The sequence below is a fragment of the Protomyctophum parallelum genome, assembly GCF_964188405.1.
Source record: "Protomyctophum parallelum genome assembly, chromosome: 6".
NCBI classification, from domain to species: Eukaryota; Metazoa; Chordata; class Actinopteri; order Myctophiformes; family Myctophidae; genus Protomyctophum; species Protomyctophum parallelum.
Window position 1 is genome coordinate 5,017,321 of NC_139701.1, and position 20,192 is coordinate 5,037,512.

General features: G+C 41.7%; 2 protein-coding genes across 7 annotated transcripts in view; one reads left to right on the forward strand and one right to left on the reverse strand.

The window, feature by feature from the left end:
• Positions 1 to 7,657, forward strand: part of LOC310860478 (ankyrin repeat domain-containing protein 13C-like) — a 71,145-nt gene extending 63,488 nt beyond the window's left edge. The window contains exons 10-13 of the mRNA XM_083767421.1: positions 2,903 to 2,982; positions 5,132 to 5,230; positions 6,285 to 6,385; positions 7,331 to 7,657. Coding sequence (XP_083623547.1) covers positions 2,903 to 2,982; positions 5,132 to 5,230; positions 6,285 to 6,385; positions 7,331 to 7,461 — 411 coding nt within the window. The 3' untranslated portion in view covers positions 7,462 to 7,657. The remainder of the gene's footprint in view (positions 1 to 2,902; positions 2,983 to 5,131; positions 5,231 to 6,284; positions 6,386 to 7,330) is intronic.
• Positions 7,658 to 10,481: 2,824 nt separating this feature from the next.
• Positions 10,482 to 20,192, reverse strand: LOC310860925 (uncharacterized protein). 6 transcript variants are annotated; one of them, XR_014569440.1, is made up of 13 exons: positions 19,790 to 20,192; positions 18,918 to 19,051; positions 16,700 to 16,809; positions 15,817 to 15,930; positions 15,656 to 15,708; positions 15,213 to 15,337; positions 14,983 to 15,064; positions 13,585 to 13,710; positions 13,341 to 13,433; positions 12,967 to 13,038; positions 12,492 to 12,660; positions 11,729 to 12,162; positions 10,482 to 11,657 (listed from the first exon to the last, which is right to left on the reverse strand). XR_014569440.1 is itself a non-coding variant. In XM_083768134.1 (12 exons), the coding sequence occupies exons 1-12, from the start codon at positions 19,909 to 19,911 to the stop codon at positions 11,911 to 11,913; spliced, it is 1,419 nt and encodes a 472-aa protein (XP_083624260.1). In that variant the 5' UTR covers positions 19,912 to 20,192; the 3' UTR covers positions 10,482 to 11,910. The 6 variants fall into 6 exon arrangements, 5 of the variants coding, with proteins under 5 accessions (XP_083624260.1, XP_083624259.1, XP_083624262.1 ...); XM_083768134.1 differs by having other exon boundaries at positions 10,482 to 12,162; positions 15,817 to 15,897; XM_083768133.1 differs by having other exon boundaries at positions 10,482 to 12,162.

Genomic DNA, 20,192 nt, shown 5'->3' on the forward strand with positions numbered 1-20,192 from the left:
ACATCAACATGTTGTGTGATGGACCCGGTGCTGTAATAATATAAGGCACTGGTTCTCACTTCATAGAAGTGTATATTTGTACGAACCCATTCTGACCTGAGATCAGATTCTATAAAAATGTCTTCTACATCCTGACAGTTTTCTGGAAAAAGCTATGTTTCTATGTCAGTCGTTCTTCGATTTTTCAATAAATAGCAGACCTACAAGCTCGTAGCGCGCCACCGAGTGGCGCGCTACGAGCTTGTAGATCTGCAATTTTTCAATAGCTAAAGCATGACATGATGCTATAACACCAAAAGGGGTTCCTGCCCAGAATGGGTTAAAAATTGATTAATTGAAAATGGAGGACCCTGATGTAAACAAGTCTCAGTACTTTTTCTGTTTGAACTGTACCCATTCTACTAAACCGAGTAACATTTTGAACTGTACCCATCCTACTAAACCGAGTGAACTGTACCCATTCTACTAAACCGAGTAACATTTTGAACTGTACCCATCCTACTAAACCGAGTGAACTGTACCCATTCTACTAAACCGAGTAACATTTTGAACTGTACCCATCCTACTAAACCGAGTGAACTGTACCCATTCTACTAAACCGAGTAACATTTTGAACTGTACCCATCCTACTAAACCGAGTGAACTGTACCCATTCTACTAAACCGAGTAACATTTTGAACTGTACCCATCCTACTAAACCGAGTGAACTGTACCCATTCTACTAAACCGAGTAACATTTTTCAATCAGAAGAGACTGCAGAGCACCAGGGGGTCCAAATGGATGCTGATGTGTCTCTATACGAGCCATATACATATACATGAGTTGGTTCTACCCATATACATACATACATATACGGGGCGACTGTAGAGCAGGTCGTCCAATGATCCATGGGTCGGCGGTTCGAATCCCGGCTCCTCCTGTCTACATGTCGAAGTGTCCTTGGGCAAGACACTGAACCCCAAATTGCTCCCGATGTGCTGGTTGGTACCTTGCATGGCTTCCGCCACAATCGGTGTATGAATGGGTGAATGTAATGGGTGAATGTAATGCACAATCTATGTAAAGCGCCTTGGATAAAGGCGCTATATAAATGCACCATTTACCATTTACCATATACATATACATGAGTTGGTTCCATCTGGACACTCCGAGTTAGATGAACACTGCGGGCGGGGGTTTGCGAGACATCGCCAAAGCATTTCCGGGGTCCCCAGCCAGCCAATCTAATTCCGTACTGTAGGTGACTGTGTGTGTGTGTGTGTTACAGAGTAATGTTCTCTGTGTGTGTGTGTGTGTGTGTGTGTTACAGAGTAATGTTCTCTGTGTGTGTGTGTGTGTGTGTGTGTTACAGAGTAATGTTCTCTGTGTGTGTGTGTGTGTGTGTTACAGAGTAATGTTCTCAATCCACACTTTTATTTTAGCATACAGTTCTTTATCATGCAGAAAGCGAGGTCAGTGCAGAGGAAATGGGTTTTTAACTGTGGGGCTATTTGGTTAAAAAAAGCTGTGATGAGCTGGAGAGATCAATGTTAAAACTCTCACCTCCCCTCGACAACTATTGTCAAAGTGCCCTTTGATCAAAGACACTCTAAAACCCCCCGTTGGAAAACCGCAGAGGTAAAAGAGCAGCTCCCGCGTGTGTGGTTACCCCGGGGGGGGGCGTCGCTATAAATAAAGTGCTATTAGTCAACTTGCCCAGGTAAATAAGGGTTGGGAAAACAAGAAACCGGTAATTGAGGTTAAACAACAACCATTCCATGGCTATAGCATTAAGCTTGAAGCGCCAATTATAAATCACTGTCAGTCTGCCCCCTGAGTTCCATCTGCTTTACTGTAGTCATTTGTTTAATCCATTTTGGGCGAGAACCCCTTTTTGGTGTTAGTATTACGTTATGCTTTAGCTATTGAAAAAATAGCAGATCTACAAGCTCATAGCGCGCCACCGAGTGGCGCACTACGAGCTTGTAGGTCTGCTATTTTTTGAAAAATCGAAGAACGACTGACAGAAACATAGCTTTTTTCAGAAAACTGTCATTTTCAAACAGACATTTTTTAGAATCTGATCTCAGGTCAGAATAGGTTATAAGAGTGTCTCTGGGTTCAAGGACGGAGACACTGGCATGGCAGGCAGAGTGAATGTGAGTTGACTCGGGTTCAAAGGCCATGCCCTGCTTGAAAAGGCTTCCAGACTTTAACTTCCACGGATGGTCATTAGGATACAGAACTGTGAGAGCCGCAAAACACTGGTGAAGTCCTTTTGTGTAAGCATTAAAGGGACACTTCACCCTTTTTGCAAAAAAATATATGTTAATGACGTTTAGAAGCTTTAGATCACTTTCCTGGGGGTATTTATGTGTGTAATATGTGGTTTTAGTTATTTTAGATTGTAGCAGTGAGCCTGTTTTCTCTGATGTCATGGACACTGGTCTCACTACCTTCCTGGACTACAATTCCCATAATTCTTTGGTGCACTGCTCCTCCTTGCGGATAGGGGAGAGCTGTCTTACTGAGACAACATGTAGTCCAGGAAGGAAGTGAGCCCAGTGTCCATGACATCAGAGACAACAGGCTCACTGCTACAATCTAAAATATCTAAAACCACATATTACATACATAAAGCCCCACAGGAAAGTGTTCTAAAGCTTCTAAACGTCATTAACATATATTTTTTTGCAAAAAGGGTGAAGTGTCCCTTTAATCAGGTCATTCACTTCAGTGGTGTGTTGGGGCCATCTAGTGGTGAGGCATGATTATGTTGTGCATCCTGTCGCAGAGGTAAATGTACTTCAAAAATAGCCTATCTATACATGCTCATAATAAAAGTAGGTCTGCAATTGTGTGTGTGCCATTTATGAATCTCTTTTGAAACTAATACAATATAATGTTTTGTACTCCTTTCAGCCCGTGCGGAGGCAGTCGCTAACGGCGCCATCACCCAACACTATCTCCTGGGAAGAATACATCTCTGCTGAGAATGGAAAGTATGTGTCTTCATTCATATAATAATAATACTAATATGAATTGACATAATTTACTGTTTATCATTCATTATATAACTATATTTATACAATGAGAGAGGTTCACAAAAACGTTTATTATTTTCACATTAATTTAAACGGCTGTTTAAATTAATGAGTACATCCATACAGAACTCTAATATAATAACGCACAAACGGAACGCAGCGATAAAGCAACATATTTATTTTTCTAAACAAAGTCTATTGTTCACCGCGGATGCAATCATCCACCTACTGTATATGAATGAGGCATCACCATATTTTCTGTATATTAAAGAGCTGTAGAGACGGGGAGTTCCCCTGTGACTGAAGTGAACAAACACTCTACATCATGGGTTTTCAACAGGTGGTCCGTGGACCACTGGTGGTCCCTGACCATGCATTTAGTAATGTAGGAAAGTGAAGATTTGTATTTTAATTTATTGTATTGACCACAAGTTGAGAAACAATGCAGTAAATGATGTGGTGACAAATGATGTTGTCAGTTACTGGGAAGTCGGACGTCAAGAACTTCCACAGAAAAGGGAGATAGAATCTCAAGGGAAACTGTACCGGTTTGCCTGGTTGAGTCACCATTATAAGGAAATGTGCCCATAATTAATTGCATGCGTCTGCTCGCTCATACATACAGTAAGTTACAATGAACAGCAACATGATTTTAATAATGGAAGGTTAATTTCCCCCCCACACCACGTCCATATCCCCCCTCCCAACACAACAATGGTCCCCAGGTTGATTCTCAGTCAGGGTAGTGGTCCCTGGTTCATAATCAGTTGAAAACCCCTGCTCTACATCAATGATTACTATCGGAAACCTTTTTTTTTTTTTTTTTAGATTCTTTTTTTTTGTGGCTTACGCCTTTTTTTTTTTTTTTTTTAAGATATTTTTTTTGCGGCTTACGCCTTTTATTGATTTTTTTTTGAAGGGACAGACAGTAGGCTGACAGGAAACGGGAGAGAGATGGGGGATGACATGCAGTAAAGGCCGTGTCGGGTCCGGGAGTCGAACCCGCGGCACACTGCGACTGGATTACCAGTCAGGTGCCCAGACCGTTACGCTACGGCCTGGGCCTGGCTTACGCCTTTTATTGGTTTTTTGAAGGGACAGACAGTAGGCTGACAGGAAACGGGAGAGAGATGGGGGGAAGACATGCAGTAAAGGCCGTGTCGGGTCCGGGAGTCGAACCCGCGGCACACTGCGACTGGATTACCAGTCAGGTGCCCAGACCGTTACGCTACGGCCTGGGCCTATCGGAAACCTTTTAACAAAAAAAACGAAATCACTTAACCTAATTGTGCCATCCATTTGCAATCCTTTTTTCTATTTACTGTTTACCTGAAATAACTGCACCAATATCATTTGAAGTTTGAAATGAATAGAAAATACTAATGCCAACACTTGACAAAAGAAAAATCCCCCAAATATGTGTGTGTATATACAGTATATGAATGTTAGAAATGGCTGCTGTTGCAGGATAAAATAATAAAATTACAAAGAAATTGTCATGTTATAATGACTGTTTGGTTCAGTTTATACTCCATGGTGCGATGGAGCAAAAAATTAGGAATTTATTGGATTGAGTTTTGTGTTTCGTTAATATGATGAATTCCCGTTCTGTTCTTTGTCTATATAATAATAATAAAATAATAATAAAACTTTATTTGTATAGCACCTTTCATGACATGAAATGCAGCTCAAAGTGCTTTACAGAACAATGGAGAATAAAAGAAAAGCAAGGCAACGACAGTAATGCAATACAGTGAGGACATGAATAACAAAAACTAAAATAAAAACAACTAAAAGATCAATTAAAAGCAATGTTGTAGAAGTGGGTCTTGAGCTGAGCTTTAAAAATGCTAATATAGAAGTGTCTATTTGTACGTCTCTAAATGTTTTGATGAATTGAACAAGGTGGACCCTCTTGTAAACAAGTGTAATGCTTAATTGAGTCGTCCACTCACAGTTAACAGTCATTGTGCTTGAAATGTACTGTAATTCTGCAAACTGTTAATAAATATTTCAATCAATCAATTTCTTGTCAGCACCACATCTAGGAAGAGAGCTCTGCTGAGAATGAGGAATTTATTGTATTGAGTTTTGTGTTTCTTGTCAGAGCACCACATCTAGGACGAGAGCTGGTCTGCAAAGAGAGCAAAAAGAACTTCAAGGCCACCGTAGCCATGAGTCAAGACTTCCCTTTGAGCATTGAATCGTGAGTGTTCTGTTTACTGTATCTCTTTACTTTAGTCAGAGGCGTATCTACAATAAGGTCCGCCTGTCCAAATCCCTTTCTGGCCGAGCCCAAATCCATACAATGAGAAAAGAGAGAGGACGAAAACAAGACCGAAGTACTATTAGTGGACAGCTGATTGGCCGTTGCACCCATTGGAATGTAAATACATGCCTTTCAGCCTTTGTATCCTACTCGTCTGGCAGGTATCTCTCTTTGAAAACCTTTAGTGCTACGGTTGTGCACGGGGAGACGACAATTAACACATTTTGCCTGCCCAAAATGTAATTGTTGCCTGCCCAAAATGTAATTCCTGGAAACGCCATTGGCTTTAGTAAAGTTCATAGAGTTATTTTTGACATAGACGGACAGAATCTTAGCTTCCACAGTCTCCGTTTTAATTTTATTAGGAAGGTTGGGGTGCCTGTGAATTGTTATTTATGATATTATTATATCGTCCATGCACACAACAGTGATAACATTCATTTGAACATTTCACATAAAAAAAATATATTTTATTCTAGGTCCTGTCTACGAGTTCTACAACATCACAACATGTTGCATTGCATCATAGGTTGCAATGCAACGCAACGCATTATAGATCCTTTAAATAAATAATACAAATACAAATTTGGCTTTGTTTTAAAAGTCTTGTTGGATTTTGGAACAAAAAGAATAGAGATATCAGGACGAAGGTTGTTAACCCATTCTGAACGGGCACCCATTTTGGTGTTAGCATCATGTTATGCTTTAGCTATTGAAAAATAGCAGATCTACAAGCTCATATCGCGCCACCGAGTGGCGCGATATGAGCTTGTAGGTCTGCTATTTTTGAAAAAAATCGAAGAACGACTGACATTTTTTAGAATCTGATCTCGGGTCAGAATGGGTTCATCAGACCAGTGTGTGTCCGGCGGAAACCTTCGTATGAATCTGATCTCAGGTCAGAATGGGTTAAACTGGAAGCTTCCTGCAGAGACATAAGCAGTATAATATTAATGTGTGTGTATTCCCTGTTGGCCGTGTTCCTGCTCAGGTTATTAAACGTTCTGGAGGTGATCGCGCCCTTCAAGCACTTTAACAAACTCAGGGAGTTTGTGCAGATGAAGCTGCCCCCTGGCTTTCCTGTCAAACTCGGTAAGTAGCCAGCTACTCTGCATGCCTGTTTGAGTACACATGGACATCGTCATTAGAATTTGGTCAGACTTTTATTGAAAGGATAGCCCCTTGAGATGCAGCATCTCATTTTAGAGGGGGTCCCAGGGAAAAAACATTACATACAGTACCAGTGCAGTTACACAAATAGACAATACAGACATGTACAGATACAGTTGGCTTGCTCATCCTCTCCCCCACCCACTCCCCCATCCCCCCCAACTCAAGCTGGACAAGCATATTGAGAGTACAGTGAGTACAGTGACTTGAAACAGGGGTCAGAAGTAAACAGCAGAGAACGGGCAGTGTTAGTAGCAAGAACAGGTTGAACAGGTTGTTTTGAGGTGTGAATACAGGGAAGTCCTGAAGCGGGGGCCGGGAGAGGTCACAGATCTGAGAGAAAGAGGAAGGCTGTTCCAGTCAAATGGATCTTTGTAATGGAATGACCGGATTGCGTCCGGATTCAGGGAATATTCTTCTGGGAATAGCAAAGTAGGGATGTTGAGTATTTCTAAGTGGGTATGGGGATGTATATACTAGTACCAGTGACTGTTTTACATTACACGCTCTCTACAAACCAAATCTCTTAAATAATCTAGCTACAAGGCACAAGCTAATATATAATATGCCCAGAATAAGAATGCTAGGGTTCATGTAGTTAAAATGCTAGTTCTATTTCAGGTTCTAACTCCTCTCACATTGAGTGACAAAGACCTTAAACTGATCTTCGTTAGTTCAGGTGCCTACTGTACACGAATAGCTACAAGCTTGTAGCTACATTTACTTCCTGTTACATTTACTTCCTGGTACGGGGCCAAGGGGCTATCCTTTGACCTTAGGTACGGGGCCAAGGGCCTATCCTCCTTTGACCAAATATGAAAACATTTTTCACACAATGTTTCTAATGCTTGTCCTCGTCTCCTGCAGACATCCCAGTGTTTCCTACAATCACGGCCACGGTGACATTTCAAGAGTTCCGCTACGACGAGTTTGACGAGTCCCTTTTCACCGTCCCCAACGAATACAAAGAGGACCCCGGGCGCTTCCCTGACCTCTAAACTCTTGCTAAAGGCAAGCTGCCGCTATGCCCCCAATCTAATTATATCTAATGTAAAATGGCAATGTTTAACACGGCATGAAGTCCCACTGGGGCTGGAGGAAACGTTGTCATTTTATATTGCATACAAGGTCTTTTTTGGAGCTGCGTAATATTGCATATTCACCTTGGATTTCTCTCAACCCCCGGGGCAGGGCGGGGGGGGCGGATGACTACATCCCATTTGGGCATCTTGGAATCTGAAGATCTCACCTCGGAAAGGGCATTGATGTTAAACACGGGTTATGAACGAACAGAGGGAAAACGAGAGGAAAGCATGAGGGTTTTAAATGAAAAGAGAATGGATTTCTGTGGTCTGTAAGTATGTATGTAATGTTTATAAAGGGATTGTGTTGAGCTGACATGTATGTAGTAAAGCACTGTAAAGTTACCGTGTCTGGGATGTTAACCACTTGAACCCTATTGACTTAATTCTACGACAAATGGCGAAAATAGCTTACCTTGTAGATCTGCTATTTTCACTATATTTGAAAATGTATTATTATAATTTTTTCCCCCCCCCCAAATCAGGGACACCAGGGTTTTTAGCATTTAAAAAGGGATTCCATTGAAGTTGACAATGCCTAATGGTCAATCCTCTTTAATATCAACGAGTATAACAAATACTTGTGTTTTCTACAGTATGTGTAATGAGTACTATCCTGAACTGGGCACTAAAACTAGATTCACTACAGCGAACCCGGGTCGGAGCTGACGTAGGCAGAACGGGGGGGAACCTGTGCTGCCACTTGATAAAACATCACTAAGTGCTGCATTTGAACTCGTATTATTATTATCAGAGACGCGTACAATAGAAACACTACGGAAATAGGTACAGCAAGAAAGTCTTCTCTCATTGTATGTGTGTGTGTGTGTGTGTGTGTGTGTCTGACTCTGTGAGACTGTATGTATGTGTGGAATTATAAGTTAATACGTATGTTTAAAGGACAACTTTAGTTTTTTTCAACTAAGGTTCATGTTTTAGGTTGTTATTAGAGAAACTAAAATATGAGTGTTATTTATTTTTCATTTGCTGCTTTCTTTCGTTTTATCTGTTTTTGACAGGGGGGCGGGGGCATTCGAGCATGGGGCTAAATATGTATATTTTTTACAACATTTTATGGTGATTTATTTTTGTATTATTTACTATAGTCCTAATAAACCCCAGGAAATTACATCTGGCCACAAATAAATCACAGGATCTACTGAATGTGAAGGTAGCCTACTGGGGGGAAGCCACACTGTGTGTCATAGGCTCAATGTCAGTTTGACACATTCAGTAGATCTCGTGATCTTTTGTGGCCAGATGAAATTTCCTGGGGTTTATTAGGACTATAGTAAATAATTAAAAAATAAATCGCTATAAAATGTTGTAATAAAATACATATTTAGCCCCATGCTCGAATGCCCCCGCCCCTGTCAAAAACAGCTAAAATCCCTAAAATGAAAGAAAGCAGCAAATGAAAAAAGATTAACACTCATCTTTTACTTTCTCTAATAACAACCTAAAACATGAACCTTGGTTGAAAAAAACTAAAGTTGTCCTTTAAGCCTTTTTCCCCCCCTTCTTTCTTATCCAACCTTTTTAAACCATGCAAGAAACTGTACAATCTATCTAAAATGAAACCTAACCTAAACCTAGGTCTAGGGGGTTAGTGAGTGAGTGAATGAATGTATGTTAAAGTACAACGTTTTGCCATTTTTACACGTTAACAAAAAAATTACTTGTTTGCCTCCCTTTGCGCTGTGTAAATACATCCGTTTTATGAGTTTTTATCTGTTTTAATTTTATTTTTGTCTTTTGATTTTTTTTGACAGGACTATGGTGTCCTCTGTAAAAAGAAAAAAAAGTGGAATGCTTTGTGGAAGTTGATCCCACAAAGAGAACAGGTCACTGGATAGGTATCATGGTGGCAGTAGCCATTTTGTACATAGTTATCTGCTGGTAAAAAACAAACTAAAAAGAAATAATAACCTAATTTCTCCAACAGTTTTTCCACCTCATTTAGTAGCCTTCCCCTAGCTCTGGTCCATAGCTCTACTGCCTCTTAATGCAACGGCAGCAAAGGGCATTAGGGCTATGGACCAGAGCTAGCCTTCCACCTCAGATGTATGGAGCGATTCATTTCCAGAGTGCAATGCACAGAGGTCCAATGGGAATGCTGCACGTAGTGCTGTTCTTGCAGGTAGAGCTTCTTTATATCGCTTAAGATTGCTTCGTTATTATTATTGGCAAACTACGCCATGGGCTCATTATTTATTTGGTTTTGATCTAGTCTACTAAAAAAAAAAAAAAAAGGTATTATGCTGAACGTCATTAAACCTGGCTGTCGGTTAGGGGGAAATAAATACAGATGTGGTGCTGTTTTCTTCCTGGTGCCAGACCATCGGTGTCGAACAATGTGCTTCTTGGTATCCATGTTAAATATAAAAATAGTTTTCTTCCCCCCTCCTACTTGTTGGTGCAACCAATGGAAGTGTTCCTCCTCTCCTGTGTACAGTACGACCTACACTACAGGTTATGACTTGAACTGCTTGGACATTTACATATTGTTTTAATGCATCGACATCATTACACTTGTACAGCAAGAACCCTTGTATAAGCCTGCCACACTATTTTCATATAAAAATGTACTAAAATAAAAAAAAACATACCTAAATTGACATTGGCTTTCCCTTTATGGTTTACATCAGAAAGTGAACTATTCTTTGTACATTACTGATGAATGTCGATCACAATAGCTGAGTGGTCACTGGTTAGAGAGGCTGTTTGGTAAACAAGGTTGCCGTTTTGACCCTTATTTTATATCGTAATGTCTATTAGTCACCTTTACGAGGTACAACTTGTAAGGATTGTGCAATCATGGAATGAGCAACACGGCTAAAGGTGTGTAGCGCCACCCAAACATTTGGAATTCTCCCAATATGCTTCTGTATGCTTCACCAGTCAGTGGACTTTTTGTACAAAACGTAGAAGCAAAGCTCATTTGACCCATTTTATTACAGACTTTCCTTTGTAAAACATGTTGTGATCCACTAACACTTGATTCAATCTACAGGGATATGAGAAGGGCTGGAGTGTTACAGCAGGACGGAAATGAAAAGGTTACAGTTCCATACCAATTGAACGAGCCCCCAAACAGCAGAGACCAGAGAAAAACAAGCTGAACCGCACCAAATTAAAAATGGTGCTCATTGATGATCCATTGTTATGTTGCAGGACAGCATCGCATTCTCATTTTCAGCAAGCAACACCGTCGTGTGACAAGTATATAAATTAGGCATTGTGTAGTCAACATTATGTAGTTAACAGTCTGACTGTACAATTTAGATGCAAAAACCTGGCCGCTGAAATGCTTAAAATATAATGTACACCATTTCAAAAGGCAGAACATACCTCTAATGCCAGCATGACTTAAAATATTCAAAGGAAACCAACCGATTGTTACAAAGAAAACATTCAACAAGCTCTTCAATGTAAAGTACAACAATGGGACAATTTAATACATGAAAAAAAGTTTTCAGATTTTTTTTTCTTCTCCTATACTCGTTAAACCCCCTTTACTTAAAAAAAATGTTTACCGTTCTTTCCTACACATGCTTGCTAGATTCTGTCCAATACAGAGGTCATCTGACTATAACCCCAAACAGGGCCATTTCTTTGTAATGCCTGGTTTACACTTAGCATTGTGCCTGTCATGCACGGACACTCTGACATCTTGTAGATCGGCAAATTTTTGTTGCACATTACCCACACGCGACTAAGTATAACTCGGGCTTATGAGAAACAGGGGGGGGGGGGGGGGTGGAGAAAGGGATAGAAAGTTTAAAATGCAAAAAAAAAAGAATACTGTACACACCCGCCTCCTTCAGTTAAGACTACAAATCATTCTCACTTCCTGGGACCAGGGAACTACAGAAAGCATGTAGCCCAATGGTTCTCTAAGTGGGCTCCAGGCAGGGACCCTCAGAGGCCAGGGTTTCTTGAGGGGTTCCAAATGGACCCTTACAGGTTAACCCATTCTGACCTGAGATCAGATTCATACGGAGGTTTCCTCCGGACACACACTGGTCTGATTAACCCATTCTGACCTGAGATCAGATTCTAAAAAAAATGTCAGTCGTTCTTCGATTTTTCAAAAATAGCAGACCTACAAGCTCGTATCGCGCCACTCGGTGGCGCGATATGAGCTTGTAGATCTGCTATTTTTAAATAGCTAAAGCATAACATGATGCCGACAACAAAATGGGTGCCCGGTCAGAATGGGTTAACTCCGAGTACAAACAACCAAATTCCATTGGGTCTTTAATTAAAAGGTTTTTTAGTGAGAACCACTGATGTAGCCTAACGTTAAATCTTAAAAATGACAAAAGGACAGTGTAGCTTGGTGTTGTTGGTCGTCTGAACCATTCAGTCGCTCATCTCCATGTCTTCTTGGTGGTGGTCGTCTGAACCATTCAGCTTAGACTTCTTGGGGACCGGGTCTACCTCAGGCCTCTCCTCAGGCTCGTCCTGGTTCTGTGCGGACGAGGCCGAGTCCCCAGAGTCACTCTTCTGGTCGTCATCGTCCTCCTCCTGCTCCGCCGCCGCGGCGGCTGCTGCTGCCTGTCGCTCCTTTTCGCTGTCATAGCCCTGCTCCTCTTCATCATAGTCCCTGGTCACCTACAGAGACAGGGTTGGTTTACACTAGCCCATTCTGACCCGAGATCAGATTCTAAAAAATGTCTTTTACATCCTGACCGTTTTCTGAAAAAGCTATGTTTCTATATGTCAGTCGTTCTTCGGTTTTTCAAAAATAGCAGACCTACAAGCTCGTAGCGCGCCACTCGGTGGCGCGCTATGAGCTTGTAGATCTGCTATTTTTCAACGGCTAAAGCATAACAATGCTAACACCAAAATGGGCTAGTGTTGGTAACTAGTAACTACACATGTCCAAAGCGGTTACTTTTCAGGAAATGGAAATCTGTGGAAAAAAAAAAAAACCAACCGACCTTCACGTCTCCCTTCTCGCTGTCAGACTTGCGGTCGCGGTCTCTCTCCTTCTCTTTCTTCTTCTTACTGGTGGAGCGTTCTCGTTCATCTCTGCTGCGTTCCCTGTCCTCCTTCCTTCCTCCACGTTCCTTCTCTCTCTCCTTGTCCTTCTTCTTCTCCTTCTTGTGACTTTGGATGTGATGGAAAAAAACGATTAGAATCAACTTAACTGCTTTTTTTAGCAACTCCCGTAGCGCCAACGACGTCTTCAACGCCTTTTTAACACGTGTATAAAGTTTTTTTTATTTATTATTATTATTTTTAAATTAAAATAATGTATAGAAACTGGCGCTCATGGCCTTTTTTGCGCCCCCTAGTGGTCGATCGATTTAAGAATAATTAATTAGACTTCAATAAAGTTGCGTGGAATAAGGTCATGCACAACAAGCATGTCTCCCTTCTATTAAAGGACGGAGGGGAGTGTCCTGTTCTCACCGCTTAGGAGAGGGAGATCTGGACAGCTTCCTCTTTGGGGATCTGGATGCAGTGCGGCTTCGCTTGCGTCTCCTGTTGTAGATAGAGGGTGTTAAAGAAATTAGCATTATGGGCATCGCTTCCCCCCCCCCCCCCCCCCATGTTCACATTTACACAGCAGAAGAAGTACTTAAATGTTTTACCACACTATAAAATGTACTAAGTTACTTTCCACCACTGCATTTACAATACACATATCTCTATCTATCACCTTGGGCTAATTTATACTTAAGACAAACCTTTTGGCAAATGTAATTGCAAAAGAAGTGATGTATTTTCATAAATGGAGGACAACATGGCTTCCGTAGGAGTTAAGTAATGTGCATTAATCTTACCGGCTGATGCTTCGAGACCTCCGGGCACTGCTGTAACTTTTGGGGGGTGTTTTTGAGCGTTTCTTAGACTTCTCCTCCTTCCTCGGTTTGTCCCTAAACGGTAGAAGAGATGGGGAAAATAAAATTAGTGTCTTAAAGTAACAGTACACAGTATCTCAAGTGCTCTGTCGCCTAACAGTTGGGCAGGTTTGTCATAGTAATGGTTTCAGTGCTCGAAGCAGGACAACAGAGGACCGTCGCTGACCTGGATCTGCTGCGGCGGGCGGGTCTGTCTCTGGAGTCCGTCCTCCTCCGGCCTGCGGCCCGCGGGCTCTTGGACCTTCTCCTGCTCCTGGAGTGGGACCGTCGGCGGGACCGGCTCTTCGACCGCCTGTAGGACAAGGACAAGTAAGTAAAGCTGATCCCCATTTTGGAAGGTCCTTTTACCAATGTTTAGGCCATATTTTACCAGTGCAGGCAATGTGACTAATCAAGGTTCTAATCAATTAAAATGGATCTTATTCTTTTGCAACAAAAATGCACACTAATAACTAAATGTTATCAATGTTGGGGATTGGCCAAAAATAATAACTATTTTATTTAGCCACGTAAAACTAATCAGATCAAAGCACTGATCTACAAGCTCACAATGTATGAGACGTGAGTTTGTAGAAGAGAACTTTTACAATTACATGCCCAAAATAATATGGCAGGTTCAAAAAGGTGGGTAAAGAATTCTGAACACTAGTGACTGCACACAGATACCAATGTCATCCGTCTGGTCCTACAGACTATTAGACATAGCACCGTGACCACATTCACACACATTGTGTTGTTCACTCCAGACATTTGTAGACTACATTCCTTGCATTGTTGATGAACCAAGAAGACAACAGCCATTCCCAGTGAGCAGCACTACTTAACGCCCAGTGTTCACCCTCTTATATCAGCCCCTCCATTTCCAAAAGGCCATGTTACTGAATAACCAGTATATCCAGAATATCCTCACACTAAAATATTGCATACATTATTCCTTTCATTGCCGTTAGGCAAAAGATTTTGCCTTGCCGTCTGTCAGCTGTTGTCAACCCCATAATCCCATGGGCACCTTTATTTAACGTGTGTGTGTGTGTGTGTGTGTGTGTCTATGTATATTTAATGAATCAGGATGCCAGGGTTAGTCAGTAGATGCTTGGAGAAATTGCTTGGATGTGCTCTTGTTGCTAACAGAAACACAAATAAACACTTCTAAACATGGCTCTCCTGCTCTGAATTAAATTACCAACATATTTGAAACCTCCGGTGCTAAAGAACATGCAAAGCACATGGGAGCTGACAAGATTGTAATATGTACCAGTGTGTTCTGTGCATTTTAACCCATTCTGACCGGGAATCCATTTTGGTGTTGGCATCATGTCGTGCTTTAGCTAATTAAAAATAGCAGATCTACAAGCTCGTATCGCGCCACCGAGTGGCGCGATACGAGCTTGTAGGTCTGCTATTTTTGAAAAATCGAAGAACGACTGACATTTTTTTAGAATCTGATCTCAGGTCAGAATGGGTTCATCAGACCAGTGTGTGTCCGGCGGAAAACCTCGTATGAATCTGATCTCAGGTCAGAATGGGTTAACTAACAAAGAACTAATGCCCTTGGCTTGTTTACCTGTGTTTGGAGCGAGACCTTGACCTCCTGCGCCTCGACTTTGACCGGGAGCGTGAATGTTTGCGCTTATCGTCCTTCTTTTCTGCAAACATCAAGGACATGACGGACAAGTTGATGTAATGAGATGATGGAATATAATATATCATGCCCTAACCTGCAGAACAGACAGTTCAAATACCTCATGCTTTGGTACAGCAAATAAATAATACGCAGCAAAACAAACAACTAACCTGGTTCAATAGCTGCAGAGATGAGCGACTGCGCCTCGCGCACTCTCTTCATGGCCTCCTCGATCTCCTTGTTTTCATTTTTTATTCCCTGGTTCATGTGTAGTCCAGCTGCCATTTGATTCATCCTGCAAAGGACACGAATGGATTAAAATTATTCAAATCACAGATAGCCGAGTGGTTAACCCATTCTGACCTGAGATCAGATTCTAAAAATGTCTTCTACATCCTGACAGTTTTCTGAAAAAGCTATGTTTCTATGTCAGTCGTTCTTCGATTTTTCAAAAATAGCAGACCTACAAGCTCGTATCGCGCCACTCGGTGGCGTGATATGAGCTTGTAGATCTGCTATTTTTAAATAGCTAAAGCACGACATGATGCTAACACCAAATGCCCGTTCAGAATAGGTTAATAAGAGACAGTTCTGTTGGAACTGGTTTTCTTACTTCATGGACGGATCCATGGATTGCATGAGCTTCAGGAAGTCGGCTGAAAATGCCTGAGGAGAGAGAGATGAGTCCATTTTGGGACGTTATCGATTTGAAACAAAGATTTAACAAATAAATACACTAGTGACAGAATGCAGTTAATTCATTCAAGTCCTTACCTGGGGGTTCATGTTATGTCCTCCCATTCCCATGGCAGCCATTTGTTCCATATTGGGACCTCCGAAAGGCGTGCCTCCCATCTGGAACATCAGGCAGTCATAGTTACTCTGAGTCTTGATTGAATGAAGGAAAAGGTTAACACAATCAGTGCCGGAAGTTGTTCAAAATAGGAGCTCTGTAAACGTGGCCATGTCTGGTCGCTTTTACTCTGAAACCCACGATCCGGAAACAATACACTAAATAAGTGTGCTTTACATTGCTATAGCTTACATTGCGATCGTTTTAATTCATACGATATATGATCCAAAAAGCGGGAGAGAGACGGATGAGGAGCAGAAATGAAGTGCCAGTATAGCGATCCGTTCAAAACCACGGAGAGCGCCCTGGATTAGGAGAGACGAGTCATTCTTTCCGCCGCGCTACAGCTAAATTAGCTAATTTGAGTGCAGAGCGTAGCATACGGTAGCTGAAAGGCAAACTGACAAATGTATTTAAAAAAAGGAGGACGTCCTATGTACGCGTCGATTGGGACCCTTAGGACGTGTGGCGACCTCCTATGCACGGAAACGTTTCACTGTCCATGCTAAGACCAGTGAGCACAGAAAGTAAAGGGCGAGCACTGCTTTGTCGTTATTAATTTCCAATGGAAAGGTAGGTAAAGGCGTTCAATGGAAAGGTAGGTAAAGGCGTTCAATGGAAAGGTAGGTAAAGGCGTTCAATGGAAAGGTAGGTAAAGGCGTTCAACGCTCATAACCAGAAATAGGGACGGCACCAAGCTCACAACATGATGCAAATGTTGTGAGCTTGTTTGGCTATTTTAGGCATTCGTTGTGCGACAAAGTACATATGGCTTAAGTAGTAGACAGTCCAACAAACACTCACCGATGCCATAGGATTTGGCGTTGGAAGGAGGCCTCCACCTGGCATCATTCCTGCCACAGCATTGGCTGGAGCTAGCAGCGACAGAGCTTTAGTCTCATCAGGAATAACTCCTGGAGAAAGAGAACACATAAATCAGGAAATATCTAAAAACCCTTATTCACAACACTCAGACAAGACTTATTGTACAGACAGGCCACCTGAGTTTAACTACTCCTACCCACCAGAGAGAAAAAAGAGAGATGCAACAAAAGAAAATACATTCCAACTTTTTGTCTTGTCTGTAAATGTTGCTCCCTAACATTTTGTTCTACTTCCAAAATAGTAATCATTTCAGAAAGTAGCAGCTATTGATTTTCATAAGTCACAAATACACACTGCCAAGATTTTATCACCTGTACTTGTTTTTTAAGTCATGAACCAAACGTAAGCAAGCACAGCCGGTTGTCCAGTGGGATGTGCTCTCAATGTTTTATGAACAAGCGACTCGCGTTGGCTGCTTCGCTATAAAGCACACAAAGAACATCGAGATACAAAAAAACAAAGTTCATAGTTTGGGTGTAGACAAGTAGGGTACATTCAATCACTTATGGTGCATCACTTACCATTACCATACAGAAAAGTGGAACTATATCTCTGGGCTTTTACCAGGGCCTACATATTTAGGAGCTCACCATAGCGCTTAGATTAGCCACAATATAGCCCATTCTGACCTGAGATCAGATTCTAAAAACTGTCTCCTATGTCAGTCGCTCTTCGAATTTTCAAAAATAGCAGACCTACAAGCTCGTATCGCGCCACTCGGTGGCGCGATATGAGCTTGTAGATCTGCTATTTTTCAATAGCTAAAGCATAACATGATGCCAACACCAAAATGGGTGCCCGGTCAGAATGGGATAGTAGTGCTATCCATGTTACCGTTACATTTGGGGATTACATAGCATTGAGGAGATCATATCAAGTAAGGGCTATTGCCAGCAAAAGCCTTGATAGAATCGTGAATAATGTGGCCAATGCTGAGAAATAAAACACAAAAACAGTACAAATAAAAAAGGGGAAATCTTATGGAGATGATGATCCATGGTTGAGCAATCTGAAAATAGTCTAATTTTAAATCTAACAACTTATATTTCCATGGAGAGACAGAGAGAGAGAGAGACACACACACACACACACACACATACCAACAAAAACAAACAAACACACATACACTCGTACACAACAGACAACACTTGAGAAACAGGATAAGGCTGCAGAAGACAAAACTGTTGGTGGCATTTTCAGCAGGGCCTGGTATATAGGGCTGGCTGAACCAGGAAAAAGAACTGTAAAACACAACAACAAAAAGAAACACCACCGTTAAATGTCAAATTCACTCAACCCTTTGAGAGTTATGTCTGGAGAGGAACAATAAAAAGCATAATTCACTGCGACATCAAGCAGAGGCTACCTCTGATGTGTACCAGTGTTAAAATATGGCTAGGGTGAATTTGTTGTGGCTATAAATGGAAGGGAGCTTTAGCATGAGTGGATGTCATCAGTAGCTAAAGTGTGTGCTGCTGATAAACTTTCCAGAGCATCTGCTGGCAATGACTTCCACATCTAGCATGCATAACCAATCAGTTTATCTAACTTACATGCTTTTGCAGTTTTCTTACATACCCACTGATTTAAGCAAGTCAAATTTGGAACAAATAGTTTGTTTTCAAAACGTCTTCATTCCAGATTCCTGCATCTTTTTTTAAACGTAATTGTATGGCTAATCTTTTAATGAAAAGATGCCTTGAACAAAAAGAGAGAGAGAGAGAGAAAAGAGAGTTAATATTTTACGGCATAACAACAGTGAGAAGGGGCTTGCGAGCCTGGGTGCGATTATTTTATTATCTCCTGACGGCAGCAGAGGACCATTTTTCAGCCAGCAAGGAAGGGGCTCTCTGCAAATGCCTTGTCCACTACGAAAACCACAACACAAATCACAGAGAGAGAGGTTTACAAAAAAGGCTAGATTGTATGACATGGGAACACATACATTTCCCCATTATATCCCTACAGCGATCAAGCAATGTGAAGCTTTGATAGATTTGCATTCCAACTTTGATCAGTGAGACTAATTCACAAGTGGCAGTGTCTGTAGCCCTATCAAAATGTGTCTAACTCTAGACATCGTGTTGCACCTTTCCTATACAGTAAAGGAGAGGCAAAAATGAAAACAGAAACCCACCTTCAGCAAATGGGACGACAATTAGGGCCCTGTCCACGAAGACCGTGTTCGTCAGATGCTGGGACACACCCACTGATTCGGACTCATGGAACTTTACAAAACAGACACGTGAAGTCACAGGCAAGGGAGAGTCACTGGAAGAAAATACAAACATGTTGTGCAAAGAATACAAACAAAGGGTTTCCGACATGCCTTCTCTCTGAAGTGGAATTTAAATGTTGGGTTTGTCTCTCCCTTGTAGATAACATTCTAATCTCTACCTGGGGACAGAAATGGACAGTGTGTCTTACATTTCCTACCTGTACCGACGCCAGGTGTAATTTGAAGAGTGAAAAACGACAAAGCACAGACAATTCAATCAATTAGCTTCTGCTACAAATGAACATGGCGTTTTCAGGTCAAGTGGCTTAGCTTCTAAACTACTAGGGTCTGGAGGAGGATCATTGAAATTTGGCATCAGCTAAATGGTCTTCCCGTTACAGTGAATGCACGTACAGTATGAGGATTCATAAATCCAGTTGAACAAAATGGATCTCCTCTTTTTTAGTTAGCATCTCCGCGGCATAGATTTAGGGAAACATTAAATTAGCTACAATCAATAACGTTATAACATAGTAGCATATGTACCAGTATCTTATAGTTGGCTGACAGAGTTAAAAAATAAATAAACAGATCAACAAGTTAACGGTTAACATTAGCTTATATGTTCCTTTCTATGGTTCCTTTCAGTTTCAGCCGCCCGCCGGGGGCGAGTTTAACCCGCTAGAGGCCTCACTCCTCCGGGGATACAACAACACAACAGGGCCTGCAGTGTTAAATTAACGCCTGGGCTGCAGAGCAGACCCAAAAAAACTCAAATTACTACTACTCACTCTGGGGGAAACAACTTGAGCTCCTCGATGTTCCCCAGGAACCCGAACAGGGTCCTCATCTGCTCCGAGGTGGTGCTGGGGGACACGTTGGTCACCTGGATCACGTTCGTGTGGACACTCATTTTTTTTTTACTGGTGCTGCTGCTGCCGATTGTTAGCAAGGTTAGCCCAGCTAGCTAAAGTGCTACTAGCCTGTACGGCGGTGCGGTTTATTGAAACCTATTAATAATAACACGAGGGTGGATTTAAAAATATATATATATACCCAGTGGTGTAAAAATGCACTATTCCAAGAAAATAGATGCGCGCTGGTCGTCAAGCACGAGCGAAAACCAACATGTTGTGTGAACGGTGTTAGTAGAGATGACTAGCTGTAACTCTACCGCCGCGCGACACACACACA

Bases quoted from the DNA above. Each gene is read 5' to 3' on its own strand.
- LOC310860925 (XM_083768133.1), bottom strand. From the start codon at position 19,911: ATGAGTGTCCACACGAACGTGATCCAGGTGACCAACGTGTCCCCCAGC. The intron at 15,709-15,816 runs GTAAGGACTTGA...CTCTCTCCTCAG, and splicing joins GACATAACATGAACCCCCAG to GCATTTTCAGCCGACTTCCT. The intron at 15,065-15,212 runs GTTAGTTGTTTG...TGATGTTTGCAG, and splicing joins CTCTGCAGCTATTGAACCAG to AAAAGAAGGACGATAAGCGC.